We start from the raw sequence: 27451 nt of genomic DNA on the forward strand, positions 1-27451 counted from the left end.
AAAAAGCTGAGATGCTTCCTGGCCCTACACACTAGTTAACTTCCTCCCTGCCTTGTTGGGGGACAAGGACATACGTGTTCTAGTCACGAGAGTAGGTACAGGCTGTGTCTGACGTCTGGCTTGATCCTGTATGCTGTTAAGCTTTGCTGTCCAGGATTGTCATAGTGGCTGATGAAGCAATGTTCACCCTGGTGACATTTTTTTCTCTTTCTTTTTCTTGCCCCTCCAGAAGACAACGGCATTGTGCTGGAGAAGGAGATCTCCAAGGAGGAAGTGGTTGGCATAATCGAGCTGTACAAGCGGAGTTCAGCTACTGCTGAAACTGCTCAGCTGCAGAAGGTCGTTTTGCAGATGGACAAATATGGGGTAAGAGGAGAGAAGCTGTATGTGTGTTCGTAGTGTTGAGAGCTGAGCTACTGGGGGAACTCTGCAGCACTGGCACAAAGTTTTGCTGCTCTAGAAAAGTAGCAGCTGAATTTCCCCTGAATAGCCTTGATGCTCTGAATAAGCCTTGCCGAAGGCTCGTTGCTATCAGCTGCCTCTGACTTCACTTAGAGCTGTCCTGGCCCAGTACTGTCTGGAAAAAAAGTATATTTATTTTTCTCTAAGGAAGCCACTGTCTTGTAACTCTCCTGCCTCTCTCTCTGTGCCATCGTACACTTAGGCCCAGACAGTCCTGAAACATCATGCAGCAATACGATGGTATTGATTCCAAACACCAGGCTTCCTTTCTCCCTGGCACTGGTTACATTTTCATTTCAAAACAGGATGGACAATTGGAAAAATGAGCTGACCTGGGTAACTGCTCTTGTCTCAGTACTGTTGTCTCATGCATCTGGGAAGAGCTTAAGTGGTTGTTTTAATAATAGCCATTATATTCTTGTATCACCACTACAAAGTGCAGGTGCTGCAGTCTCTTAGGCAACCTTTATTTGCTTTGGTTGGCTTGGTGGTTAAAGGCTGACCTCTTGTTCACACAGACAAAATTCAGAATAGCGTCAGTGATACTGATGAGAAGTAGTTTTCAAGACAATTAGCCAAAGGAGGATGCTCTCCTCAGCCTTGCAGTGGAGTCCAGAGTGATGATGCCAGACCTGAGGCTTCTTTTGCTTCTCAGTCCTGTTCATGTAACTCATGTGGTCAGAGAGCAGTTCAGACTTCAGCTCTCTGCTTACAGGATTTAAGAAGCCCAGGCCCATGGAGTAAATGGTGCAGTACAGACAGGTGGGACTTCAAATTGTTCTTAGACAAGATCTTATTTGGAAGCTTGGGTTTGAGCCTTGTTCCAGGCACTGGTGTTATGTTCATCTGACTAAAGTAAGCATCGCTGACAGACGCATCCATCCGAGCTACAAATCCCTCTAGTCTTTGGGGATCTGCTCAGTGTGATTCGTCTCAGCCTCCAGTAGATGCCTGCATTTGGTTAGGTGATGTGCACCCTAAAATGCCTTTTTCCCATGGCAGTAGAAGGAGCCCAGGATAGCCCGAGCTCATCAGTGGATGATGGGTGTTCGCATGAAGGATGCCTGAAGTTCCAAGGACTGATTCTACTGATAAGTGTCTTTTTTGGTGTTTTCCTCCTCCTTCCCCCAACTCTTTAGCAAATGTCAACACTGTTTCTGGGACGCAGATCAAGGACCAAGAGTGATTTGAGTATGAAGATGTACGAGGAGGAGATACAGGTATGTGGACCTGCGTTGGAAATATCAGCAAGTCTCTGTGACGAGCAGAACGTTGCCTAGAATAACAAACCATCCCTTTAAACACTGGAGGCCTTCTTCCTCCAAGACCCAGGCAGCCATGTGCTCTGTGAGAAGGGTGTGGAGTAGATGAAGTGTTCTTTCGATTGATCCATTCTTGCACTCAGGGACTTCCTTAAACCACAGAGCGCGTCAGAGCCTCCTCGGCGGGTCCAGGTGTGCGTCAGCCGAGTCACAGTACCCGCGCGCTCAGTGGACGTGTAGGCACTCCAGCTTGGCTGAGCTTACCTAGGCTCACCGAGGTGGGTGTGTTTGCTGGGGCTGTGAGCACATGCGTAGCTGCTCCTGGGGCTTGGCTGCTGCACGCTAATTTGCTATGCCTCTGGAATGTGACTGTGTTTGAGCTTGGGTGTGTCTGTCTGACACAGAAATCAAGCGTTCTCCCAGGCAGAGTGCTGCTTGGTGCAAGCAATGCTGTCTGCTTTTCCTTCAGAATAGCAGGATAACAAAGATGGGAAACACTTAAATCAACTGATTCTCTGAATTGTTTAGGACATGCCTACTAGTGCCCGTCGTAGTTTGGAGCTTTATGCCACGGACTTGGTCACTGTAGGGCCTGCCAGACATTGACCTCCGGGCTGAAGGTTATGGGCTACTGTAATGATTAGTACTTTCGTAACCATTTAAATCTGTCCTTTGTCCCTTGGGCAGCTAGCTTGGGGATGAGTCTTCATTCCCCCTAACAAAAACAAACACCTTATTTGCTGTTGGAGCTAGGTGGAAATCTGCAGAGAAGCTCCTGTTCTGCTGGGTCTCTGATTCAGGGATGTAACATCTTGTAACACCCTGGGTGCTGTCCAGGCGTAGGAGCAACTCTGCAAATCCCAAACATCACAGGGATATCGAAACTAGAGTCCTAGACATTCAGGAGGGATGTCCTGAGAGAGGGATGTTTCCTTGCCCAGGTTTGTCAGTTCAGCCAACTGTACCTGAGCCATAGCTGGTACTTCTTGCTTGGGCTGTGGGTGGCAAGGTCTCGGTGCATCCGTCGCAGCCGTGCTGCAGTTAACCAGGTTGTTCCAGGAGGTTAGGCTATATGCAGGGCTTTGGAAAGGGTGCCGCGGTGCCTGAGCAAACGTGCCGTCACATGGCAGAGCAGCCAAAGGCTCAGCCCTCCAGGGTCCTGCTGGGGGGCTGCGGGGCCAGTGTGGGGCAGAGCCTGATTGTGGTGTGTTTGATCTCCTGTTGCAGGAATGGTATGAGGAGCATTCCAGAAAAGAGGAATCTCAGGCACCATTGCAAGAGCCTGCATCTGCTTCCAACAGCTCTCTGAAGCCCCTGAGCCTCCGACAACGCTCCCAGACTGTCATTTAGGTCTAGCTAACACAAGCCGCCTTCTATGCAATAACCTAGAGTATTACTTCACAGCGTATATATTGGGATGATGTATATAGATCTGTTCAGTGGACTGTTCGGCTTTAGGGTTTAAATCCCTTCCCCTAGGCAGTGAATTGCTGAAAAACCAGAGGCACGGGGGACTCTGTAAGGCTGCTACACCCAGACTGAGCATGATGCCCATGCTCAGCACAGAGTGAACATCTCGGACAGAACAGAGACCTTCTCCCTCTGAGCCGCTTCCCAGGCTTGAGCCTGCTGTTTATCTTACCACTAGCGGACCTTGGGGAAAGGGATGTGGAATCCATTAACAGCAGGAAATGCGCTGAAGCCACCTGCTTAACATTAAAACTTTTGCCCTCTTTGAATATCCATTTTGCTTAAAGGGTACCATTAACCTAGGAATAAAAGATCAGGGAGTAAGATTGTTTCTTTTCCACCTTTCTTATGCAAAGAAAGGGGAGGTGGTGTGAAATTTCAGCACTTCTGGAAGAGCAGTCTGCCTTTCCCCTCCATTTTGGCACACCTAGATGCACTCCCTGTAGCAAATTCAGCTCTGTTTATTGAAATTAGCTGTCCCTGAGCAGTTCTGTGGCAGCTGGAGACAGAACTGAGGGCCAGCATCTCATCGTGTTATGACCATGGGTGGGACAGGAGTTTGAGGAGACCAACTTTGTCTCTGCTGTGACTATCCAGTGTCTGCATCACTGCTGGCCAGTTCTGCCCATGGCACTGCCCAGGATTGGGATCACCTCTGTAACCCAAACCTCCAAAGCTCCTGTCTCTATTCAGTGAGAGGAGGGATTCTGCAGGGTGATGGTGCCTGTTGACCTCTGTCACTTGGCCAGCTGATCTGTAAATGGCAATTCTCTGGCAGGTCCATAGCTCAGATAGATGACTAGGAGGAAGAAATGGAAGGTTTAGCAGCTCCAAGTCTGACTTATTTCTGCCTGGCTCTGGGTTAAGGAGAGCTTATGGGCATCAAACAGTACTGCTGGTTAGTCCTCAGCCAGGTCAGTGCTTGGTTTATACAGGTGAGCGAGTCCCAGGGCAGCAGCGTTGTTTCTCCCTTGCCCTCGCTCTTGCAGAAATGTTCCTCAGGCTGGCAAATGCCGACTGAGTCGGATCTTAGGGAGATCGACTGAAGAGCTTTACTGTTCCCTTGAATTTTGGATACAGGAGGAATGTGGCAGATGATGATTCTTCTCACCTCTGCTTTTCTGCAGCTAGCAAGGAGGCCACCAGAGCTGGTAGCTGTGGGATGGGAAGGAAGGGGGAAAAGGGGTCCCTTCCCAGATCTGACACATTTATTCTGTGATCATGGCAGGTTGCATCATCACTCATGTTTCATTGCCCGCAACATAATGAGAACTTGTCTCTGTAAGTCCCCTTTCTTTCCTCCTGTCAGCACAGAAAGTGCTAAGGGCTAGAAGTATCTGTCAGCTGGGAGGCTCCCCTCGCCTCTTGCTGTTTGATCTTTTTCTCAGGTTCAGACTAAGAGTAGAGCTTGCTGGGGAGGCTTTCTCCTTCCTCCAGAGAGATCAGGCAGTGGGAGATCTGTGTGCCTGTTCCCTTTGTCCCACGTACCTGGTTTTTCCTTGGTAGCCTCACCACAGGCACAAGCGCAGCAGGAGGGGACTCGGCCAACCCAGGCAGCTCAGGAGCGTTTCCTAGGTGGATGAGACTTTCAAAAGTAGGCAAGATAGAGCTGCTTCTGAAAACGTCTCCCTGCGTAGCATGGTGGGAGCATTTGGGCTATGGGATGGAAAGAACGGGTGAGCAGCTTTCCGGGCAACATGCACACCAGCGTCTGCTCCCAACCCTTGCCAAATTCCCTGGGTGCCGCAGGGCAACTCTTTTGTTTCCTTTCTGGGTACTGCAGGTATGAAACTACTTCTGAGCTGAACCGTGAAGGACCTTAAAGGGCTGTTTTCCAAACCATAAATTTGACCACAGATTAATGAACAGTGCAGTTGTTGCTCTTGCAGTTGCTCTGCATGGAGTTGCAGCCTGGGAGATTTATCCAGATTAGTCCTGGGGCTGGAGGAGATGTTGTTTATACTGTTTTAAGTTGTGGGCAGGATAAATGAACATTGTGAAGGTTAGGGGGAAAATAACGTGGCCGTGTTTAAACTCCGCATTCCCCTACAGCCTATTTCTCCTTGCAGGGCTGTCAGTGACTTTCTGGGGGTGTTTTCTGGGTGTGAAAGGAGCTGCAGCTTGAAGCTATATTGAGGGGGGCACTAACCTTAACATGCAGTAACAGGGCTCCGGTGTCACAGAGACGGGAATGCTTGGACTGGGGTTCAGGGCTCAGGTGCTGCTTCTGTGGTTTCGTGCTGAGGTGTTGATCTGCCCCCATGTACACATGTATTAATTATTTTTGTAAACCATGAAGGGTCACAGAAGTTTACTTCTTCCAAACGGCTTTGGAAGGAAACAAAGTTTGAGTACGGGGCATCCCCTTCTATTTATCCTCCTCTCCCCCACCTCACACACAGACTAATGACGGAGACAATCATTTTGTAAGGAGCAAGGGAGGAAGCACTGCAGGATTTTGTATGCTGGTGTTTTGTTTATAAAATGATTTTATGGACATGTCTGTAAAACCTCTAGATTTTTTCAAGCACACTAATAAAAAGCATCCTCAGCTTTGTAAAGGCAGCAGCTTCCTTTCCTCCTTCCCGTGTTATTCCGAAAGTGGGGCTTGGCCGCAGCTGAAGCATTTCCACAGTGTTTGAAGAGGCACGGTGTCTGCCCTCCCTCTCCAGCGGCAACTGCTTGCGTGGGCATATTTTGCATGCGTGGCCTGCCGAGCTGCTCTGAATTCTTGTTTCTGGACATTGCAAAGCCCAGCTTCCCTTCTGCTCTCCCACTATTAGGTTTTTTTTCCTAAATGTTAAGCTAATGCTTTCAAACATATTTTTTTAAGCTACCTCAGGGCAATGTTTAAGGTTAGAAGGGGGTTTTTGGCCTGGTGCCCCTCTGTACCCCTCTGTATTGGTACGTTGGCTGCGGTTTCGATTGCTTTAGCCCTGCGGGGTGTAAGGAAGTGGGGCTTGTCTCCCCAGATAATTCCAGCAGCTGCGGTAACCTGTGAACAGGTTCAGGTCAGAGCCAATAGCTGCAGGCACAGGGAGCATTATTTTTTGTATTTGGTTAGAAAAAGGAGAAATGATCCAGGCCCAGGAGATGGCTGGCACCCCTAGAAGGGAGCAGGAACCAAGTGTGGTGGTTGCGCTTCTTGCAAAACAGCCTCTCTGTCCCCACAGAGCAGAGATGTGGCTGTCCGTTCCTAATGGTAGTTTGCTTCCCAGCCCGCACCCCGCAGACCCTCCGACAGGGAGCAGAAGCACCAGCCCACCCACTCCACTTCCCCTGGGACTGTGGGCTGCCCCGCCAGTGTCCCCATCCCAGGGGAGCAGCCCGTGCTGACCCCGTGCCGGGACCGCCGTGACGCTGCAGTTCCCAACCGCCCTACTAAAGGGCTGAGTCAGGCGCATGTGACCGCTGTTGAGAAATCAACCGCTGGTGAACCAGAAGGAAACAGCTTCCTGGAGCAGCTGGGGAAAATAGCCTTGTGTTGCCCACGGTGTCGGCCCCCCAGGCCCCTCTGCTGCTCCTGGCTCAGCTCCAGAGGAGCTACGGCTGTTCCCTCTCCCCCCTCCCAAGGCACCGTGCTGGCTCAGGGTTGTGTTATGCTAGCACAGAGCTAGAGAAAACAGCAAACAAGGCCAAGCCAAGGTTGGGTTTGTGTTTGGGGGTGTTTTATTGCAATTTTTTTTACGGTGCCTAAACCTAGTCTTGCCAGAGGCTAACACTGTGTGTGGAAACCTCCAAGTCCTTTCCTACAGCTCTGTCCATCCTAGGAGGAGGAGAAAAGTAGCATCTGAAAGTCAGGTTGAAAAACAATTTTAAAAAGCAGGGGAAACCCCCCTCCCTTGGTTTGGGTTTAGGGCGTGGGGGGGTGTGTGTGTGTCCCCTCCAGCTTTGCTTGCATTAAAACCAAGTACTGCTCTGGGGCTTTGTCTCACCTTAACCTCATCTCGCTGCTATTAACCTCACCTCGGCTGCTATTTCACAGTGCAAACACGTCATGTCCTTTGCAATGACAAACTTCTGCTCAGACCTTCACAGAGTGACTCTGTGTAGCATGATTGCCCTAGCCCTGTCCCAGAGCCGGCAGGATGGAGACAGGAAGGGGAAAGTAAAGTGGCTGCAGAGGTAAAACCTCTCCTGTTGTGACCCTGGGCTGGAGCTGCCCTCGCCTCTGCCCCTGCCACCGGGACCGGAAGGAGCCGAGGTCTTAACCTCACTCTTGCTCAGAGTTGCCTTGAGTTAAACAAGATTAAACCGAGCGAGGAGAGGATGTAGCTAATGCCTAACAGCTCCTTTTCCTTCCCAAAGCACAAACAAGCAAGCCCCCCGCACCGGAAAGCCAAAGGCTGAGGGCTGGGCTGGCACCTGATGCCTCCAGCATGTTGCGACAGCAGCACGGTTGGGGTTGAGGTGCCTTTGTTCCCCTGGCAGGGACAGGGAGAGGGGACAGCGAGGCCCTGATCGGCAGGGAGGCAGAACACGAGCCAGGGATGGATGTGTATCTCCAGCAGGCGCTGGGGCCGGTCAGACGGCGGAGAGCCGGATCACCCTGAACTCGGTCAGCAGGGCCACGCAGAGAAAGGCCAGGTAGTAGAGGATGAGGCAGACACCATATGCCTTGCCCAGCTGGAAGCACTGCGCTGGCACCGACACGAAGGAGAAGACCAAGCTCAGCCCCAGGGCCCCGGCAAGGATCCAGACCAGGAGGCTGTCGGGCTCCAGCTGCCAGAGAGATGGGGAATGATGAGGAGGGACACCGGGGTCCTGCTGCCAGCCTGACCCCTGCCACCGTGTCACTGCAGCTTTACCTTCACCACCAGCTGGCTGCTGGTCATCTGCAGCAGGCAGCCGAGTCCCACGCCGACCAGGATGTCTGGGGCACGTTCAGGGTGGAGACACAGTGCAGGGGACCTCAGGGGAGTGACAGAGCCAGCCACATCCCTCCTGCCCTGAGAAGGGCAACAGCACGGCCCTCCTCCTCCCTGCCTGTGCCCCGGTGGCTGTTGCCAAGCCTAAAGTATTGCTTGTTTGTTAATACAGCTGGGAGCTGTATTCATATACACTTGAGGAGGAGAGGCTCGAGCCTGATCTGGGGACCACACAAAACCTCCTGGACGGTGGCACAGCCTCTTCCCTTCCTTCCCTTTGGCAGATCCCAAATCTACCAGACTCCAGCCCAAATCCCCACCCCGCTGGGGCTGGGACAGCAGTGGGGACGGCAGGACACTGTGGACCCCATCCCTGCAGCTCCTGGAGCTCACAAATCCCACGCCAGTCCCCCTGCACTGTGCCGGCACTGGGGAGGCTGCCAACACCCAGGGTCTCTGGGATGGATCCTGCCCAGCTCCTTCCCAGGGGTCTCCCAGGAGCAGGGGCTCTCCCTGGGCTGCAGGCAGGGAAACTGAGGCAGCTCCAGCCCCAAGTACCACCACCTCCACCTCCCCCTAGCACCCAAAGGATACTGAAGATGATGCCCCCGAAGCAGGCGGAGAAGGCCATGCGGGGATAGCCCTGCCGTGCCATGGTGAGGTCAGAGAAGGTGTCTGCAGGAGAAGGGGAGACCTTGGGAGATGCCCCAAGGATGGGTGCACATGGGGCGACACTGTGGTGCAGCAGAGCCCTTACCGCCGATGCTGTTGCCCCAGGCCAGCAGCGTCAAGCCCAGCACGGTGTTGCTCAGTTGGAAGATGATGCCCAGGGTCCGGAGGATGTTCACCAATTCTGTGGCTGCAGCATTGATCCACATGGCACTGGCCAAAAACCCAAGGAAGGCAAATACCTGCCGGGCAAAGGGGTAAACTGGTCCCTGTGTGCGTACTGCAGGACCCTGTGCGCCTCCAGCCAGGCAAGTCCCTCCTGGGGCCACTGGGGACCAGAAAGGAGGTCCTGGCTTCTGCTCTGCCCCCAGGACCCTCAGCCCAGTCCAGAGCAAGCTGCGCTGGTCCCCAGTGGATGTTCAGGCCTGGGTGGGCATCTTACACAGTGGTACTTTGGCGGCTCCTCGTTGCTTGTGGTGATGAAGGTGATGATGGCCAGGGCAGAGCCAACCAGCATGACCAGTCCCCAGACTGGGAAGATGCCCTGGATCTGGTACAGCCCATCTGCACACAGTGGAAAGAGGGAGCATCAGAGCAGCCCTGCAGGCACCCCGTGGGCTGGGCCAGGATCCAACCAAGCTCACAGTACAAGGTAAAGCCCTGTCCCCTAAAGCCACCTCTACCCTAATCCCTCCCGGGGCTGCTCCCCTCTGTGCCTCAGTTTCCCCAGGCAGGCCAGGCCTGCCCCACTTTTCCCCCAGGACCTGGATGCTGGGGGCCCAAACCCCACCACCAGGGGGGAGGACGGAGCCATCCAGCTGCACACCAGGCCCCCCGGCTTGGCTCTTTGCTGGCCTGTCCTCTCCTCCCCAGATGGGGTGCCAGCTCCAAAGAGTTCCTGCAGTCCCCAGGGCTTTGGTCGCCATCTCGGTCCCATCCCCTCCTGGATGTCCAGGGCTGCCAGGGCTCTTACAGGTGCCTGACTTCAGGGTGAGGACGCAGAGCAGGGGGCTGGTGAGAATGTGCAGACAGTTGAGGGGTCTCTTCCAGTTCAGGTCATCCTTGTCGGGGTCCACAATGGGAACAGTGAGCAGCAGCACCAGCTCCACAGGCACCTGGGAGGATCATCTGTGAGCAGGTATGGAGGACCCCCAAGACAGGATGCCCCAGGAGGTGCCCCGTGATCTGTCCCCCACCTTCCTGCACTTGTCCCACCACCCCCATTGCAAAGCCCAGAGGTGACGCAGCCCCAGGGGCCAGCCAGGAGGGGGATGCTCTGTGCGGGGGCTCCTCCAGGCTCATATCACCCCATAGTCACCTTGACCACCTTGAAGAGCCGCCAGTACCAGGGCTTCCTCCTCCACTTGCGGTAGTCCAAGGGGCTGAGGGCAGTGGTGAGGATGCGCAGGGAGGTCTCCTGGGAGGGGAGCAGGGGACGGTACTCCTCACCTGTGAGGGGCCGTGGTGGTTGAGCAGGGTGGTGGGCTCTCCAGTGTCTCCCTGCCCTTCCAGCACAAGGCTGAGGTCGCCTGCACAGCCCCAGAGCAGCACCCGGCCACAGCCACCCCGTGGGGTTGGTCACACATGTAGCGGCCTGGGGGTTCCTGGGACCCCCAACCACGCCCGAGGACAGAGCGGACCCAGCCCAAAGCGCATGGGGAACAACGTACCATAGTCCCCACTGTTTGTGCCTGAGGATTCCTGCTCTTCAGCATCTGTTGGCATCTCTGGGGGGAAGAGGAGAGGAGGGGGGCTGTGGAGGGAGACCCCAGCATGCCGGGGGCCCCATTGCACAGCCGGGTGGCCCTTACCTGGCTCCCAGGCTCCGGCAGGGGCCAGTCCTTCCCTCCGCTGCCGTCGGTGAATCCAGGTACAGAGCACCACGGTGGAGACATAGAAGGCATACAGGCCCAGGTAACCTGGGACGGGGGGAGCAATGGGGGGTTACAGCACCCCCAGGCTGCTCCCACCACCCCCCCAGCCCCAGCCCCCTGCAGTCCTCACCCAGAGCCTCTCCCAGAGTGATCCTGCCGAAGTAGAGGACCATGAAGGTGAGGAAGACAGCCACCATGTAGAAGATGACATCCCTGAGGAAGGGCCTGGAGGCGGCCGTGAAGGGCTTGACCAGGGCGATGCCCCCAGCCACCACAGTGGTCACGAACACGCCGGCACCTGCCAACGCAATGGGTCCCTCTCAGGGTGGAACATCCCACGGCCCCGCCGTGTCCCCCCTGCCCGGCACCACCCCTGAGCCGGCAGCCCCCGGTGGGGGTCTCCTTACCAAAGACGGCTCCGATGGCCAGCCCCGCTGTCCGCGGGTCAGAGAAGGCCACCATGGCGCTGAAGACATCTGGTGCCCCGTTGCCAAAGGCCAGGAAGGTGACACCATGGAGAGGGGGACGTCAAGGAAAAGACGTGGTGGCCTCCTCTCTGCAGGGCCACAGGGCACCTGCCCGCTCTGGCCACTGCGGGACTCCCACCCGGTGCCGGCAGGTCGCCACTCACCCCACCACTGCCTCCGGCTCATGCTCCAAATCGGTTTCCCCTGGCACTGTGCCGAGGGTTTGCAGAAGCACCCCTGTCATACCACCTCCTGCTCTCCCCTCCCTGCATCCCCCCACCCCAGCCGAGGTCCCTCTGTCGCCCGCAAGGATACTGCCACGTTGTGAGACAGCTTCAGGTTGGTGGAGATGGCCGATAAGTTGGGGCAGAAGCTGGAAGGGCAGAGGAGGCAGAGAGGGGTGACGGGGCTGCTCAGGGACCAAGGGGCTCCCTGCTCACCCCGGGACCGTCCCCTCCACAGTGGTGATACTCACAACTTCTCTGCTGTCACACCGAGGATGATGAACAGGTACAGGAGCCAGAGAGCCTACGGGTCAGGGATGGCAGAGAGAGGGGTTGGTGGGGTCCCCACCCCGAGCCCCCAAAGCCGAGCATCCCCCAGCAGCACCATCCCCGCTCCTGTCCTTACATAGAGGGTGACAGCCAGGGGGAGCAGCCGGGGGGGGAAGATGCAGAAGACCCCCTCGAGGTAGTCAAGGAAGCCACCATCCAGCCGGCAGTCAGGGTTGCTCCGGACAAAGCGACACCACTCGGAGCTGTTGTGTTTCCGCACCTCCCAGCACTGTGGGGCAGAGTGAGGGGTGCTGAGCTAGGCACCCCAAGTCCCGCACCCCCCCACCCCCCGAGCACCCACCGCCCTCCAGCGAGGGCTGCCATCAGGCACCCTGCAGGCGACACTGCCTCTCTGCTGGGCTGCTTTCAGTAGAGCTCTGCCATCCCTGCCTCAGTTTCCCCACCCACGCTACGTGTGTGTGGCTCAAGGGCTGTGCCAGAGCCAGCGGGGGTCTGAGCCCACGTCCCCCTCCCTGTCCCTGTCCCCAGGAGCAGAGGGCCCCGTGTCGCCCCCCACCCAACCCCGGCCTGGCAAGCGGTGAGGTTTTCAAAGGAGAAAACCAGCAGTGGAGGAAATCCTGGCAAGATCCCAGCTGCCATGGTGGGGACAGGCGAAGCAGAGACGGGGTAGGACCCCACCACCCCGACAGCACCCCCATCCCTTCCGCTGCCCCCCCCCCAAACCCACCGCAGCCCCCGCACTCACGTCCAGGCCCCGGCTGTGGCTCAGAGCATCCCCCCCGGGAGGGACCGCATGCCCCAGGTCCTGCGGCAGTGGGGTCCCGGCTGGCTGCGCCCCGCTGTCGCCCACCAGCACCCCGGCCAGGCTGAGCGCCCCGGCCAGGCCGAGCGCCCCGGCCGGCCCCATGGCACCCTGCCCCACGGCACCCTGCCCCATGGCGGGGGGCAGCCGGGGGCGGGGCGCCTACCGCCGGCAGCGGCCCCCGGGGAGGGGGAGCGGGGGCAGCTCCCGGCTCCCCATCCCGCAGCTCTCCGGGCAAGGCGGAGGAGAGGGAAATTAAAAATAAATCATTAAAAATAAAAATAATACTAATAATGATAAAAGGCACGGCAACCCGCGGTCAGGCTGAAAAACACGCTGCCACGCCACGTCCTCGCCGTGGGGGCTCCGCTCCCAGCGCCTGCGAAGCAAAGGGGAGGGTAGCGTGGGAGAGGGGCCGGCACCGACACCCCACGCAGGACCAGGGGACCCCCGGGGCACCCCCGGGCCAGGGAGGGGACGGGGAGACCCCGCTGCGGGTGGGGATGGGGACCCCGGGGTGGTGGTGGTGGGGTGGATGCTGGGGGTACCCGGGGGACCCCACCCACCCCGCGAACCCACCGTGGCGGCGCGACCCCGCCGCTGTGCGCGGGCAGCTGATTCCCCCCCCTCGCTCCCCCCGCACGTTAAAGGGGCCGGCACCCTCCGCTCTTAAAGGGACAGCGCCACTTTTTTACACGTGGCTGGCCGGTTGCTTGCCCCGGGGGGGTGGGGGGGTGGGGGTGGTGTCTCTGCCCCATGTTCCCCCCCACATCGTCCCCGCTCTCAGCCCCATCCATCTGCACCCTGGTGCCCGCAGGCTGTGTCAGGGTAGAGGCTGGACACCCACCCTGGGTGCTGCACCCACCTAACCCCTCCCTGATTGGGGTGACCTTCTGAGACCAGGCAAGCTCGGCACAGGCACGGCCGAGGATGTTGTCCCGAGGGGAGCAGCATGCAGTTCCCCGTGGCAGGGCAGCTACGCCAGTGTCGGGCAGCGGGGCTGTGGTGCATGGAGCTGCACAGACCCCCGTGCCGGTGGCTCTGCAACCCCGCAGAGGGGCCCTCGCTGCTGCTGCCGGCACCCCTCTCCGCACCGAGCTATTGCATAGCCGGCATACCCTGCTCCAGGACACGCGCTGCCCTAGCCCCGGCCGTGCCCCTGCCCCAGGCAAGCCCCTATGCCGGGTTTTATGGGGGAGTAGGTGACTGTCAGTGTGGCCCTAAGAGCATTATGGGATTAAAAGGTCTGTTTCCCACCCTAGTCGGTTTCTCACCCAAGTCACATGCTGCGCTTCCCTTGGATGGCCAGGGAGAGGGGAAAGGAAGAAAAACTAAAGACCCGAAGTGCAAAGCCTAGCTCGGAGGGTCTCTTAACAGGAGCCCAGGTCCAGCCTGGTGCCCAAAGGCCAGTGGCACCCACTGGACGCAAGCCCTGGTCCCACCAAGCGCTGCCAGGAGCCAGCTGGTACGCGAGGCAGAGTCCCGCTTTGCCCTGGGCATCGCCTCCAGCCCCCCACAGGACAGCTCTGCTTTCTGCTCAGCTGGTTTTCCTGATTTGAGGCCAAATTTTGGTGCTTGCTGTGTGGCTCTGGTCCCTGCTCATGCAGGCGGTGGGTATGCTCTGCACCCACGTTTCGGTGCATGCCTGGGTCCAAGTGGCCAGCGCAGCCTTGTATAGCACCAAGCGCAGGAGCGGGGACTTGTGGTCGCTGGGCAGTACTGGAAAATTAACCAGCAGCAACTGGGAGCAGATGGGAGCCGGCAGGGCATGCTGGGCCATGCCATGCACCCACATGAGCAGCGCCTCACTTGCACTCAGGTGCCACCCTGCCTGGAATAGTGCCAGTTATGTGCCACCTTTTCCGGCTCTGCGGCTGATCCAATAAAGGGCATTACCAGTCCCTACCCTCCAGGCACGGGGGGACGTGCCCCAGCAGCATCCAGACCCCACCGGCTCCCGGCTGAGCCCCCTCACCCCCCCGCACCCACTGGGCATCCTGATTCAGTGCAGACTCCGGAGCTTTGGGGTGAAGCTCCATCCCTCCTCAGTGCTACCTGGCACCCTGCCGGAGCATGGCACAAGTGCGCCAGGGCTCCGGCAGGCAGCTGCAGTGGTGTTCAGTGTAACACCAAGCTGGGGGTGATATCGGGCCTTTATGCACCCTACGGTGGTCATGCCACTGTGGGTGGGTGACTCTGAACCCCCCACTCCCGCCCCATCGGGACACCCTGAGCCTCAGGGGGACTTTGCTGGAGGAGCGGGGAGGGCAGAAAAGAGGCACCAGCCAGGATTGCACGAGGCCAAGGCTGCCACGGTGCCGGGGCCCGTGGGCTGGACACCCACACCTCCCATGTCACCCCCGGCCTGAAACCCCAGTGGGGCCTAGCCCCCCTCCCCGCTGTCAGGCTTTCCCTGAGCCCCTCCCCACGGGCTGCAACGGCTGGGGTTGGACCCCACGGGGGACACACCGGGGGCCGGGGGCCCCACGGCGAGGAGGCTCAGGTGGGCTCACCGATGGTAGGGCAAGGCGGGGGGGTGGGGTGGGGGTGAACCTGCGTACATCTCGCGTGGGCGGGGTGGCTGGGGGCTGGGTGTGCGGGGGGGTCAGGATGGGGGGGGGCACAGGGGGCTGTTTATGGGGCGGGTTGGGTGGGGGCCCCCCACACCCACAGCGCGGCGCGGGCGGGCGCCGCAGGGGGCGTGACCATCCCTTCGCCCCGCCCATAACGTCGCCCGTTTCCCCCGCCCTCTCCCCGGCCCCGCCCCCGCCATGGCGGCGCTGCGGGCGCTGCCGGGGGCGTGGTCCTCTGTCGGCTCCGCCCATCTCCCGCCCATCTCCCCTCCCCCTCCCCGCCGGCCCCGCCCTCGCCGCCGACCCCGCCATGGCGGCGCTGCGGGCGCTGCTCGGGGCCGCCATGGCCGCCGCCCTGGCCGGGGCAGCCCCCGCCGACCCGCCGCTCCGCAACGTCTCCGTGCTGCTGGAGCCCGGCTCGGGGCGGCTCCGCGTCCTGCCCGGCCGCCATCCCGCCGCCGTCGCCTGGGCCAGCCTCGACGATCGCATCCCCACCGTCGGGTAGGGCTGGTCTGGGCTGGGCCGGGCCGGGCCGGGCCGGGCCGGGCTGGGCTGCTCCGGGCAGGGGGACGGGATGGGAGCCAAGGTCGTCCCACCCGTGTCCGTGTCCCACCCGTGTCCGTGCGCACCCGTGTCCCTCCAGCTGGGCCTTCCTTGAGGTGACCACCAACGCCTCGTACAACGACAGCCTGCAGGCCTATGCTGCCGGGCTCGCCGAGGCCACCGTCTCCGAGCAGGTAAGGGGTGACGCCTCCAAAACCGGGATCCCACGGGGTGCGGCGCAGTCCCTCTCCTCTCCCCCGGCTGGTCCCCACCGGTGACACCGCCCCCGTGTCCCCCAGCTGATGTACATGCACTGGATGAACACCATGGTGGGCTACTGTGGCCCCTTCAAGTACGAGAGCGAGTACTGCGAGAAGCTGCGGAGCTACCTGGAGGCCAACCTGGGCTGGATGGAGGAGCAGATGGCGAAGGGGGAGGACCCCGAGTACTGGCACCAGGTGAGGATGGGGTGCCCCCACCCACGGGGAACCCCCACTACACCCCCCTGGGCTAATTGTAGCTTTAATCAAGAGGAGGGGACAGGGCAGCGAGAAGTCCTGGCCGGGCTCCAGGCAGGATGATGGGGATCTGGCCACCTTGGATCCACTTCGCCTGGGTGAAAAGAGGTGACCTGTGAATTTGGCCGTGCCGGAGCCTCACATGCTGCCGTTGGGGTGCACAGGGGCTGGCTCAGCCCCCCCGGCCGCCGATGCTGAGTCACGGCCCCGCTGATGGCACCGCTTCGCCCGACACCTCCTCCTGCCTCTGCAGCAGTGCTGGGACCTGCTGGATCTGCTGTGTCCCCTGGGGGAAGGGGGACTCCCATCCCCCTGAAATTCCTCACCCCTCTTCTCTGAGGAGCTGAGTGCCAGCTCTGTCCCCTGTCCCCGCAGGTGCACCTGGCCCTGCTGCAGCTGAAGGGGCTGGAGGACAGCTACAACGGGCGCCTGGACTTCCCTCGGGGCAGGTTCACCCTGGCACCCTTTGGCTTCCTGTAAGCTCCTTCTCCTCAGGGGTGATGGTGGGGGGAGTTGCCCCAGGGGCTGGTGGTGCTGGGGGACAATTCCTGGATGTGCAGGGACTCCCAGTTCTGCTCCCAGTTCCCCTCATCCACCTTCTCTGGGTGCTTCTCCTCTGCTGGTGGGGCAGGATGGAGCCAAGTCAGGTTCTCCTCCTCCCTGGCACCCTGGGCTGGGTGGTGGGTGCCCTGCTGCAGCCCCCTGCCTCCATTTCCCCACTGCTGAGCTCACCCTTCCCTCCCTGCTCAGGCTGCTGGGGTGCTGGCACCTTCACCAGGATGGGGTGGAGAAACACCCTCCAGCCCAGACAGATGGACAGAGAGCTCTGAACCAGCTCAGCTCCTGGGCCAGGGTGTCCCCCACCTGATGACCCATGTCTCGCTTTCCCCCAGCCTGCTGCAGTTGGGGGGTGACCTGGAGGACCTGGAATCTGCCCTGAACCGTTCCTTCCCAGGGCGCGTCCTGGGCTCCGGCTCCTGCTCTGCCCTCCTCAAGCTGCTGCCGGGCCATCGGGATCTCCTGGTTGCCCACGACACCTGGACGTCCTACCAGTCCATGCTGCGCATCATCAAGAAGTACACGCTGCCCTTCCGCGTCTCAGCTGGTGGTGCGTGGGCTGGGCTGGGGGGGGCTGCACCTGACATCCCACTTCTGATTCTCCCCTGCTTTTGCATGTCCCCCCTCCAGGCAATTCTCAGATTCCTGGCAGCATCCAGGTGTTTTCCTCCTACCCCGGCACCATCTTCTCGGGGGATGACTTCTACATCCTCAGCAGTGGATTGGTGAGTGGGGGTCTCATCCGGGGGGACCCCTCCCTGGCCCCCCTGCCCTGCCATCGCTCCCCTCCCTGCAGGTAGCGCTGGAAACCACCATCGGGAACAACAACCCGTCACGGTGGAAGTACCTGGACCCACGGGGCAGTGTTCTGGAGTGGCTGAGGAACATCGTGGCCAACCGCCTGGCCCGCAGCGGTCCCGAGTGGGCTGCCGTCTTCCGACGGTTCAACAGCGGCACGTGAGCGGGGCAGGATGGGGCATGGGGATCCCCCCTGGCTGTCATGGGAAGGGGGGATCAGATGGAGGGATGCTTCTCCCAGGCAGTGGGGATGTCCCCAGGGAGAGGCCGGCTGCCGGAGGGATGCTTTCCCCCTTCTCCGTGGCAGGTACAACAACCAGTGGATGGTGGTGGACTACAATGCCTTCACGCCAGGGAAAGCGAGCCCGCCACAGGGTGTGCTGACCGTGCTGGAGCAGATCCCGTGAGTACTCCCGTTCCTCCCCGAGTGCCAGCTTCTGTGCTGAGCCATGATGGAAGCGTTTCTTCCCAGAGCCCTGTTCCCACAGATCTGGGAAAGCCCTAAGGGTTGCATCGGCCCCAGCCCAACGGGTAGGTGTTGGGTGGTGGGGATGCAAATGCACGCAGGAGCTGCCTGTGCTGCCTGTCTGCAGTTAAAGGCTCTTTGGGGATGCTTGTATGCAGGTGACGGTTACTCAGCACCCCTGGCTGGGGTGGGAACCCAGTGGCAGGGACCCCCAGCTGGGCTGCCCCCTTCCCAGCATGTCCCCCCAATCCCTGCTCGATTTCACTGCTCTGACCAATGCTCTTTCCCCAGTGCAGGGGCCTCGTGGTGGCAGCCGATCAGACGGAGCTGCTGTACCAGCAGGGCTACTGGGCCAGCTACAACCTGCCGTGAGCTCCGTCTGGCCTCACCCCACCCCACTGATGCCCCATAAAGGGGGGCAGCCAACACCGGCCTTGCCCCCCGCCGTTGGGTGCTGACTCGCTGGGTTCCACCCCCCCCACACCCCAGGTATTTTGAGGAGATCTTCAACGCCAGCGGAAACCCGGAGCTGGTGAAGAAATACGGCGACTGGTTCACCTACGACAAGAACCCGCGCGCCCAGATCTTCCGCAGGAACCAGACACTGGTCCATGACCTGGACTCCATGGTGCGCCTGATGAGGTGGGTGCTGGGGACCCCCCAAAACCTGGGTGTCCCCCACCCCCCTGCCAGGGATTTTCAACACTCAAGGGTGATTTGTTTTTTTTTTTTTCATCGTTATGAATGTATATACTTTTTTTCTCCCCCCCCCACCTTCACCACGACTCCCCTGGCCACTTTGCAGGTCCAACAACTACCTGCGGGACCCGCTGTCGCGGTGCCGGGGCTGTGATCCGCCCCAGAACGCTGAGAACGCCATCTCCGCCCGATCCGACCTCAACCCCTCCAATGGCACCTACCCCTTCCCAGCCCTGCGCCAGCGCTGCCATGGTGGCACCGACATGAAGGTGGGGGAGATGGGGCAGCCCCGGGGGGGGCTGGAGGTCCCTACTTTGGGGGTACGCCCCTCTCAAAGGCTGCCCCTGGGCTGTGTTGCCCCTTCCCCATGTTGACTTGCACCCCGATTTTTTTTCTCCCCCCCCCGCCCCAGGTCACCTCTTCAGGCATGGCCCCCACCTTCGGGCTGGTGGCCGCCAGCGGTCCTGCCTGGGACGACGTGCCCCCCTTCCGCTGGAGCACGTCCCCCTGCAGCACCCTGCTGCACATGGGCCACCCTGACCTCTGGACGTTTCCCCCTGTCAAAGTCCACTGGGACTGAGCGGGCACCGCTGGGCTGAACCCATCTGTCTGTCCATCAGCAGGCGTCCGTCCATCTGCAGGCATCTGCCCTGTGTGGGGACTCCTTTAGGGGGGCAGCGCTACTGGCTCTCTCCTATCCCCAGGGGACTGGTTTTTGGTCCTGGGTGGGTGGGTGTCCCCTGCCCCCTCGTTCTTTCTGCTTCTGCCTCTCGCTGCCACATCCCCGCGGTGCCAGCTGTGCTGCACAGGGGGCCGTGCCCCCGCCCCGCCAAGGGGCTCTGGCCCCACGGCGTTCCCCTGGGTGCTGACACCTGGTTTAGGGGGCTCTTCCCAGAAAAGGGGGCCTCCTGGGAGCCTGGGGCTCACCCGCGGGGCAGAGAGGAGGGGAGTGAGCTGGTTTTGGCTGTGACAAATAAAAAGCGGTCTGCGTGCAGTGGAGGTGGTGGCTGTGCTTTGAGCTTTGCTGAGATTCTGTGGTGTCTTGTATAAGGGTTTGGCTCACGCAGCAGTCTTTTCCCCTCAAATTACCAGGGTCTTTCCTGCTTCTCTGCTGCCTCCCAGCCCCAGTGGGAGGGTGTGCAGCCAGCCAGGCCTGGCTCTTTCGGGGTACAGGCTGCTAAGATTTCTCTGCTACTGCATCAGGCTGGGTACCCAGTGTTGGGCAGAGCAGCTGAAACGGGAGCCTGGGCTGTGGGATGGAGGGAGGGGGGTCACGCTGCTCCCCCCCAGGATGGGCTCACTGTCCTCATCTCTTTTATCTTCCCTTCCTCTGCCACCTGTGTTCCCCCAGCCTGGAAACCCCCGTTGCAAAATCCTCTTACCTCAGCTCCCTTGATCCACTCTGCCTCGTTAGGAATAACGAGGTCATTACTGGGGGATTAATGAGCTGGTGCTCGGCAGTGCTTTGAAGGTGCCAAGTTCTCACCAGGGCTGGGGGCCCCTGCAGCTCCCTGTGGGCTGCGTGGGCCTGGGTTGCAGCAGGTCTGGGCTGTTGGGGTGCTGGCACCCCAAAAGCTGGGATGGGTGCCCTGGACAGGGTGGGGTGGCCAAAACCTGCTCTGCTGGGAGGGTGAGGGTTGCGGGTAAGGGGAGGGGGAGGTGGCAGAGCCTGTGCCGTGTCTCCTGGTGTCCCCGTGGTGTGGGGGTTCCTGGGGCAGGGGGTGCTGATTGGGGGGGCCCCGATGCCTCATTTTCCCTGGGTAGGAGGAGGTTACTGCCACCAAGTGACAGGGCAGTGAGGAGGGACAGACACATCAATGCCAAGGAGGGGACATGCTGGAAATGCAGAGGAGGCTGGGTTGCTGCTTCCCTCCCTTCCCAAAGGGGAGGTGGGGAGGCAGAGTGTGGGGTGGAAAGGATGCCGGAGCACCCCAGGGCTCAGCCAAAACATGGTCCCCTTTCCAAGGGTGTCCCCGGCCTCCTCCCTGTGAGTGGTGAAGGGGCTTCTTGCACCCTTTCCCCAGGGCCCGTCCCTGGCCCACTCCCAGGGAAGCAGTTGTAGCCCCTCTGCCCACTGCAGGATGGGGGTTGCTCCATGGGCCCCCAGGGGAGCTGGAGCTTTTGTGCCTCCCCCTGCCTTAGTGTTCCCGTTCAAGAAATCCTCATCGCCCCTCACATTTCCAGTCCCTGATGTCCCAAAAGCAGTGTGGCTCCCTGCAGGCAGCACTGTGCCTCTGTGCTGACCCTGCCCATGCTGTGTGCTGTTCACTCTGAAGCCTAATGATGGTGTACGTACCAGGAGGTTAATTAATTCATTGCCACCAAAAGCCAGCTCCATCAGGTACGGGGTTGTCCAGGAGCTTGTGCCCTGCTTGGTGCCTGTCACCTGTGGTGCTCTCAGGGGGGCTTTGCGGCACCATTTGGGTAAGGGGACCAAAATCTGGTGTTCTGAGGCCTGTTTCACTCCTCTTTGCTTGGCAGTGGGGCAGAGCCAAGGGGCGATTGGGGGGGTACCCACTGCACACCTTTTGGTGGTGTTGAAGCTGTGTCTTGTGTGTGCGCGCCAGCTTGTGTGCTGCAGCCCCCCCCCTCGGGACCCCCATGGAGCTACCACAGAAGGGGATGGGACTAAACTTGTGCCAAAGCGCCTTTGCTTTCATACACTGCCAGGGGAGAAATCCTCTCGGCTGCAGGGTGAGGAGCCAGGGACAGACCTTCGTCCAGATCCCCCCTTCCTCCTCACCTGTGCAGGCCGGAGCCAGCCCCTCTGTGCAGAGGTAGGACACGTGTCGGAGGGACCCTTGCACTGGGGCGTGTCACCAGGGCTGGGTGACAAGAAGGGGCCCTGGGGTGGCCAGGAGGAAAGAGGGGGTGGCTCTGCCTGCTTTACCTGGTGGCCCCTGGGTACTGCTGGACCTCTGGGCTCGGCTGGGCTGTCCCTCCAGGCAGCCCCTCTCCAAGTGATGCTCCTGGGGCACCTGCGCAAGCTGTGCAGGGACCATCCCCCCCAACCCCAGACCCCTCCTTCCTGCGGGGTGCCTGGCTTGCCTAGCCAGGGCTGGGGAGGGGGCTTGTCAAAGTGGCCTTACCCATCTGGAAGGGCCGAGACCCCTGGGGATATGCGACTCGGAGGGGGACCCAGGCTGCTGTGGGATGGGGAGACTTGGCAGGGTGGACACAGGGGTGTGATGGCTCTTTTGGAGGTGACGAGGGCAGTGCAGGCTGGTCTCACTACGCCAGCGGTCCCGGTCAAACGGGCAGAGTCCTCAAATCCACTGGGATGCATTTCTGTCTGGACCCAAGAAAAGCCAGTGCTTGTGCCCAGCTGGCAGGGGAAAACCCTTGGGGACCCCCAGAGTCATTTGTGAGCTGCCGCTCTTTTCCCACCATCTCCTGGGTGCCCACATCACATCTCCTGGGCATGTGAAGGCTGCTGAGATTTTGCTGCCGGGCCGCACATGGCTGTTCCCGCTGGGGCACCCGGCACCGTGCCCAGGCCACGGCTGGGCGCTTTCGGCACAGATCCAGCCCTGCAGCTGGAAAAAACTGCCCAGCGCTGAGCAAACAGCCAAGGCCAGGGCAATGTTTAACCCCTGCCCGTCGCCCCACTACGCCACCGGACACGGGGACTTGGGGACACTGGCGCGGCCCCTCCAACGTCACCTCTTCCTCCTCCGTCCCCCAAACTCTGCTGCTGCTGCAGGCAAGGAGCTGGGGACGTGCAACGAGGTCCCACTGGACACGAGGTAATCCCTACCGTGGGGTGGCCCTGGCTCAGTTAAGGCACAGGGTGTGTGGGGAACACCTGGGGACACTGGGGGCTTGGGGACCAAAAGGATGGAGGAGGGGGTGGCCCAGCTTGTCCTGGGGCTCTGGCAGGGCAGGCCCATCACTGCACCCCAGGGCTCGGTGCTGCTGCATCCCAGAGCCACGAGGGGACACTGGGGATAGCCTTGTCCCACCTGAGGGGTTCCTGTGCCCTGTACTAAGCCCAGAATGGGCAGCGGGGCTGTGAGGGGGGATCCTGCAGGGAGCAGCTGGAGGCTCCCCCACCTCTCCCTGGCAGAGCATCCGTCATCAGAGCCATGGCAGCCCAGTTTGGCAGGGGCGAGAAGCCCTTCCACATTGTCTCGCCTGTCCTGGAGAGCCTGCCCCTGTCCCAGGCAGCGGGCACCAAGGTCTACATGAAGTTGGAAAACGTCCAGCCCACGGGCTCCTTCAAGATCCGTGGCATTGGCCACCTCTGCCAGGAGGTGAGAGTGGGCATGGTGTGGACAGGCCACTGCCCATGCCTTTATGGGGGGGATGGTGGGGGGACACAGCCATCCCCTTCCCTCCTTTCCTGCCTTTCAGGCTGCCAAGAAGGGCTGCCACCACTTCGTTTGCTCCTCAGGTAATTGGGTCCTGAGCTGAGGTGGCGGGAGCTATGAGGAATGCTCATGAGTAATATAGGGGGTGCAGAGGGGGCTGAATCCTACCTGAGCCATGCTTTCCACAGGAGGGAACGCGGGTCTGGCAGCAGCGTACGCGGCCAAGAAGCTGGGGTTGCCAGTCACTGTCGTGGTCCCCAGCACCACCGGCCCTGCCACCGTGCGCAAGCTGGAGGAGCTGGGGGCAGAGGTCGAGGTCTCCGGCCAGGTACACCTGCAGCAGCCCCCTAAAACTGGGGTCTGGGGTGGACCCAAGGGGGCTGAGCCTGAGCTCAGCCTGCTCTGTGATGCCAGGGATATGCACGGCAATCCCCATCCCAAAATGTCCCCCTCCTGCAATACCTTGCAACAGGGGCACCCCGGGCGACCCCCACCTCAGCCCAGTGCCCCGTGTGCATTTCTGGTGTCCCCCCAGCCCCGCAGTGACAAAGGACCCATCTCTGGGGTGCAAGGGCTAGATGCGGCCCTGCTGAGCCCCCATTGCTCGCCCCCCAGGTGTGGGATGAAGCCAACAGGAGAGCCCTGGAGCTGGCACAGACGGAGGGCTGGGTCAGCATCCACCCCTTTGACCACCCCTTGGTGTGGTGAGTGCTGCCAAGGCTCAGCTTCTGCCTGGGTCCCCATCCCCCGGGGTCTGGGCTGGCTTGGGGTGCCCCCGGGCTGCATCCTCCCCCTGTGCCTCGCCCTGCAGGCAGGGTCATGCCAGCCTGGTGCAGGAGCTGAAGGATGTGCTGGAAACAAAACCGGACGCCATCCTGCTGTCAGTGGGTGGCGGGGGGCTGCTGTCGGGTGTCGTGGCTGGCCTGCACCAGGTGGGCTGGCAGGACGTCCCCATCATTGCTGCCGAGACCCGGGGGGCTCACAGCTTCCACGCGGCGCTGGCGGCTGGCCGGCTTGTCTCCCTGCCTGACATCACCAGGTGAGCCGGGCTCTGCGGGAGCGGCTGTGCATGCAACGAGTTGGCAGGTCTCAGCCTAGCTCGCTGAAGGGTCCTGGGACCACCCTGACTGCCTTGCTCCTCTCCTGTCCCAGCGTGGCCAAGTGCCTGGGAGCCAAGATGGTAGCAGCACGGGCGCTGGAGTGTGCCCAGGAGTGCCAGGTCATCTCCCAGGTGGTGGAGGACACGGAGGCTGTGCAAGCTGTGGAGCAGTTCCTGGGTGAGCAGGGGCCAGCCAGGCATGGCAGGGGTGACAAGGACACCTCTGGGGCTTGGGGCTGGCCTGGGACATGCTGATGGAGACAGGGTGGGTGGCAGCTCACGGTGTCCCCCGCTCTTGTCCCCACAGACGACGAGAGGCTGCTGGTGCAGCCAGCATGTGGGGCTGCCCTGGCCCTGCTCTACACAGGGCGGCTGCAGCAGCTGCAGCGCGAGGGGCGTCTGCGGACCCCGCTGGCCTCCGTGGTGGTGGTGGTGTGCGGGGGCAGCGGCATCCAGGCAGCCCAGCTGCGGGCCCTGAAGAGCCAGCTGGGTCTGGAGTGACATCCACCCCAAGGAGGGGGATGCGCCGGAGCCCTGCCGGCACCCTCTGCTTGCTTTCCTTCCAAAATAGCCAAAATAAAGCCCTGCTGCCAGGCGGACGCAGTGCTGGACTCCTTCGGCCGCCTCTGCCCCAGCACACAGCATCCATGTAGGGACGGGGAAACCGAGGCACACAGGGCAGACAGGACCAGGGCTCGCACCGCAGGCAGGGAGGGAGCCGGGCCCTGCCTGTGCCTCCCCTGCCTGTCTGATGGCAGGACTGGGGTACACACGTCCCTCCTCCCCATCCCCTGGCCGGTGGTCCCTGCTCCCCTGCTCCTCCCCAGGCTGTTTGGACTGCAGCTCCCTACCTCAATTAACAAGCACTCTCTCGCTAATTACTTTGCTACTGTCTTTATGCATTATTATTCTAATGATTATTAATTATTACAATCTTCTCCTATTCCTGCCGTGCTGGCTTCGGTCAGAAGAGAGCAACACACACGGACCCGCTTCTTACAGTGATTTATTGGCAGAGCTCCCCACCTGCGTTTAACACCCATGGGCTCTGAGGTGCACCGACGTGTGTGTGTGTATATGCCATCCTGGAGCCCCCATGATCACCCTTCCCCCCCCCCAACCTGCTCTTTTTCCCATTCCCCCCTTTCCTCCAGGCTTTCCTGCTCACCCCCTCTCCCACTCTCTAGTGCTGCCTTTGCTTTCAGCCCTTTGCTGTTCCACCTCCCAGGGTTTTTTTGCATCCCCCCAATGACACCTTTCTCCTCTCCTTCCTCCCATCCCTGGGTGATGTGGGGTCTTGCTCCCACTGGGGCTTCCCAACCCCAGCTGCTCCCCAGCTGAGGACATGCCCCAAGCATCACTGGGTGATGTGATGCAGGGAGACAAGAAGCCCTTTTCTGCCCCAAAACCCTTCTCAGCCTCCTCCTCCTCCCCTTCGGAGCAGAGGGGGCTCAGCCCCAGGACCAGGTTGGCCCCCGGATCCCAGGCGTCCCCACAAAGCCCTTTCCCCTGGCCAGGTGCCTCCCCCGGCATCGGGCTGCCAACCCCACAGAAACACCCTCCCTGCCTTCGGCCCTACATCCCGCCAGCCAGGCCAGCTCCCCCAGATGCTTCTTGGAGGCCAAAACCCCATAAATCAAAACTCTGCTGCTCCATCGTGAGCAATATCTTATGTAAAAAGGTGTTTCCAGGGAGCACCGAAGGCTGGAGAATCCTATTACGAGGCACACTATTAATTATAAGGAGTCAGCCCAGCCTACTCCAGCAATTTTTTATTCCAGGTCCAAAACCTGATTATTTTCCACCTTCTGCAGACCTTCTCTTTCTGAAAAGAAGAAAAAAAAAAGGGAAAAAGGTCAGGAAAAAAAAATAGCATTGTTGTTTGCCCAACAGCTTTTGAAAAGTTTATTCCCAGGACTGATGGTTCCCTGCTGGGGCTCGAGAGAGTGGGGAGCTCGCGGTGGTGTTTCCCCAGCACAGTCCCATGGGGGTTGTTTCTGACAGTGACATGGGCATGACCATGGGGCTTGAGGTGGCTCCCCCAAGCACCCCAACAGGGAGCTTTGCCCCTGCCTTACCTTGACAAGGGGAGTACTTGGGCTTTGGGTGTCAGCTGAGGGGGACTGGGCTTTGGATGTCCCTGGCAGGGACAAGGGGGTGCAGGGTATCTGGGGACACTCTGCCAGGGGAGGGCATGGCCCCAGATGGTGGGGGGGGTCACTCATGGTCACCCTGCAGCTGGAGGCAGGCGTGAACCCCCACTGCTGGTGCCTTCTTGGGACTGCTGGGGCGATGGGCACCAGGGACCTTGGCTGTGATGGGGGCCCCAGGCTCAGCTGTGATGCTGTGCCCTGACCCAGGTTGCAATGGGGACCCCAAACCCCACTGTGGTTAAGGGCTGGGATGGCTAACAGGCCGAACACAGTTGCTCCCTGCAAGGCCAGCTCTGCGTTCCACGGCCTAGATCCGGCTGCTGTCAGGTCCCCTCTGGGTGTTTGCCAGGATGGGCAAGCCCAGGGCAGCAGTAGCCCTCGGCCAGTGACTTGGAGGAAGGTTTGGCTCCAGCACCCAGCCCCGAGGCGCTGCTGGGCCCAACCGGTGAAGCTCCTCCATGCCAGTGGGTCCCTGCCTGGACGGCTGCTCCTGCTGAGCCCCGTCTTCCCTCACGGAGCCCCCCCAGCCCCCTGCATGGGAGGTGGCAGCTTGGAGCATGCCCCATCATCCGAAATCCCTCCCGCAGCCTGTCCCCCCACCCCGGGGAGAGGGTGCCCCAGCAGCCTGCAAACAGCCCTCAGGTGTATGCCTTGGGTTCAGTAGTTGTAATAATAATAATAACAACAGCAGCAGGCGTTCACCCAGTGGATGACCTTGTGCTCCATTTTATAATGCTCAGATTTACGCTAGGAGAGAGTTATTTAGCAGCACGTTGCCCTGTACTTACACGAAGCAGCCGGTACCCGATAACACCGAGAGCCTGGAAGGGGAGGCGCAGAAGGGAGCGGGCGGCTGCACTCCTGCCTCAGTTTACCCGCCTGTTAAAAGGGGAGGTGTTTTGTTTTGTGGGTGGTGAAAGCTCAGTGTCTTTGCACTGGTGCCAGCTCCTGGCTGAGGGATCCCTTGGGGCTCGGCCCGGCCTGGCTCGTTTGCCACTCTGTTATTAATGCTGGTAATGGTATAGGAAGGATAAATTCCACCACTTGGCTGAACAGAGAAAATATGCAGAGAAGTGGCTGGCTTTTCATAAATCATCGCTGCTCTGTGCTACAACCAAGCCAGGACTTAAAATTCAGGTCAGGAGAGAGGGACTCTCGTAGGCCAGGGAGGGAAGGTAATTTATTCTGTTTATATCTTTTTACTGCAAGACAAGTGTGTGTGGGGGGGGAACTCTGCCATGATTTTGCATTTTAAATATTAGTTTAGAGCTGCAGCCTACCTTGGACTTTATTTATTTTTGTATCGTGGAAAACAAGAGAGGGAAAGCTCGGGCAGGGAGGCAGG

General features: G+C 60.1%; 4 protein-coding genes across 8 annotated transcripts in view; 3 read left to right on the plus strand and 1 right to left on the minus strand.

Moving 5' to 3' along the window:
* TPCN1 (two pore segment channel 1) overlaps positions 1–5759 on the plus strand; it is a 50445-nt gene extending 44686 nt beyond the window's left edge. For both annotated transcript variants that reach the window (XM_075110260.1, XM_075110259.1), the window contains 3 exons: positions 230–366; positions 1602–1682; positions 2952–5759. In XM_075110260.1, coding sequence (XP_074966361.1) covers positions 230–366; positions 1602–1682; positions 2952–3074 — 341 coding nt within the window. In that variant the 3' untranslated portion in view covers positions 3075–5759. The remainder of the gene's footprint in view (positions 1–229; positions 367–1601; positions 1683–2951) is intronic.
* A 1088-nt stretch (positions 5760–6847) lies between these two features.
* SLC8B1 (solute carrier family 8 member B1) lies at positions 6848–13044 on the minus strand. 2 transcript variants are annotated; one of them, XM_075110264.1, is made up of 16 exons: positions 12969–13044; positions 12333–12768; positions 11703–11855; positions 11548–11600; positions 11387–11445; positions 11013–11117; positions 10736–10903; positions 10543–10650; positions 10402–10458; positions 10050–10180; positions 9705–9846; positions 9174–9295; positions 8820–8973; positions 8657–8737; positions 8003–8067; positions 6848–7916 (listed from the first exon to the last, which is right to left on the minus strand). In XM_075110264.1, exons 2-16 carry the CDS (start codon positions 12522–12524, stop codon positions 7719–7721), a joined length of 1788 nt encoding a protein of 595 aa, XP_074966365.1. In that variant the 5' UTR covers positions 12525–12768; positions 12969–13044; the 3' UTR covers positions 6848–7718. The 2 variants fall into 2 exon arrangements, with proteins under 2 accessions (XP_074966365.1, XP_074966366.1); XM_075110265.1 differs by lacking the exon at positions 12969–13044 and having other exon boundaries at positions 12333–12962.
* Positions 13045–15235: 2191 nt separating this feature from the next.
* Positions 15236–19567, plus strand: PLBD2 (phospholipase B domain containing 2). The gene is made up of 12 exons (XM_075110266.1): positions 15236–15463; positions 15606–15699; positions 15805–15963; positions 16399–16499; positions 16917–17131; positions 17212–17306; positions 17378–17538; positions 17687–17782; positions 18142–18213; positions 18335–18487; positions 18651–18813; positions 18957–19567. The coding sequence occupies exons 1-12, from the start codon at positions 15273–15275 to the stop codon at positions 19122–19124; spliced, it is 1668 nt and encodes a 555-aa protein (XP_074966367.1). The 5' UTR covers positions 15236–15272; the 3' UTR covers positions 19125–19567.
* Positions 19568–21188: 1621 nt separating this feature from the next.
* SDSL (serine dehydratase like) lies at positions 21189–24630 on the plus strand. 3 transcript variants are annotated; one of them, XM_075110273.1, is made up of 9 exons: positions 21233–21321; positions 22248–22290; positions 22611–22797; positions 22898–22937; positions 23043–23182; positions 23470–23558; positions 23666–23893; positions 24007–24131; positions 24261–24629. In XM_075110273.1, exons 3-9 carry the CDS (start codon positions 22630–22632, stop codon positions 24452–24454), a joined length of 984 nt encoding a protein of 327 aa, XP_074966374.1. In that variant the 5' UTR covers positions 21233–21321; positions 22248–22290; positions 22611–22629; the 3' UTR covers positions 24455–24629. The 3 variants fall into 3 exon arrangements, with proteins under 3 accessions (XP_074966372.1, XP_074966374.1, XP_074966373.1); XM_075110271.1 differs by lacking the exon at positions 22248–22290 and having other exon boundaries at positions 21189–21321; positions 24261–24630; XM_075110272.1 differs by lacking the exon at positions 21233–21321 and having other exon boundaries at positions 21339–22290.
* The last annotated feature ends 2821 nt before the right edge of the window (positions 24631–27451 follow it).

The sequence above is a fragment of the Phalacrocorax aristotelis genome, chromosome 15, assembly GCF_949628215.1.
Source record: "Phalacrocorax aristotelis chromosome 15, bGulAri2.1, whole genome shotgun sequence".
In the NCBI taxonomy this organism is placed as follows: Eukaryota; Metazoa; Chordata; class Aves; order Suliformes; family Phalacrocoracidae; genus Phalacrocorax; species Phalacrocorax aristotelis.

Excerpts from the sequence above, each read along its gene's own strand:
- SDSL (XM_075110272.1), top strand. The coding sequence starts at position 22,127 with ATGTTTAACCCCTGCCCGTCGCCCCACTACGCCACCGGACACGGGGAC. Across the intron at positions 22,938-23,042 it reads CCACTTCGTTTGCTCCTCAG|GAGGGAACGCGGGTCTGGCA; the intron begins GTAATTGGGTCC and ends TGCTTTCCACAG. Across the intron at positions 24,132-24,260 it reads AGCTGTGGAGCAGTTCCTGG|ACGACGAGAGGCTGCTGGTG; the intron begins GTGAGCAGGGGC and ends TTGTCCCCACAG.
- PLBD2 (XM_075110266.1), top strand. The coding sequence starts at position 15,273 with ATGGCGGCGCTGCGGGCGCTGCTCGGGGCCGCCATGGCCGCCGCCCTG. Across the intron at positions 15,700-15,804 it reads AGGCCACCGTCTCCGAGCAG|CTGATGTACATGCACTGGAT; the intron begins GTAAGGGGTGAC and ends CGTGTCCCCCAG. Across the intron at positions 16,500-16,916 it reads CTGGCACCCTTTGGCTTCCT|CCTGCTGCAGTTGGGGGGTG; the intron begins GTAAGCTCCTTC and ends GCTTTCCCCCAG.
- SLC8B1 (XM_075110264.1), bottom strand. The coding sequence starts at position 12,524 with ATGGGGCAGGGTGCCGTGGGGCAGGGTGCCATGGGGCCGGCCGGGGCG. Across the intron at positions 8,068-8,656 it reads CTTCGGGGGCATCATCTTCA|ACATCCTGGTCGGCGTGGGA; the intron begins GTATCCTTTGGG and ends AACGTGCCCCAG. Across the intron at positions 7,917-8,002 it reads GCAGCCAGCTGGTGGTGAAG|CTGGAGCCCGACAGCCTCCT; the intron begins GTAAAGCTGCAG and ends TCTCTCTGGCAG.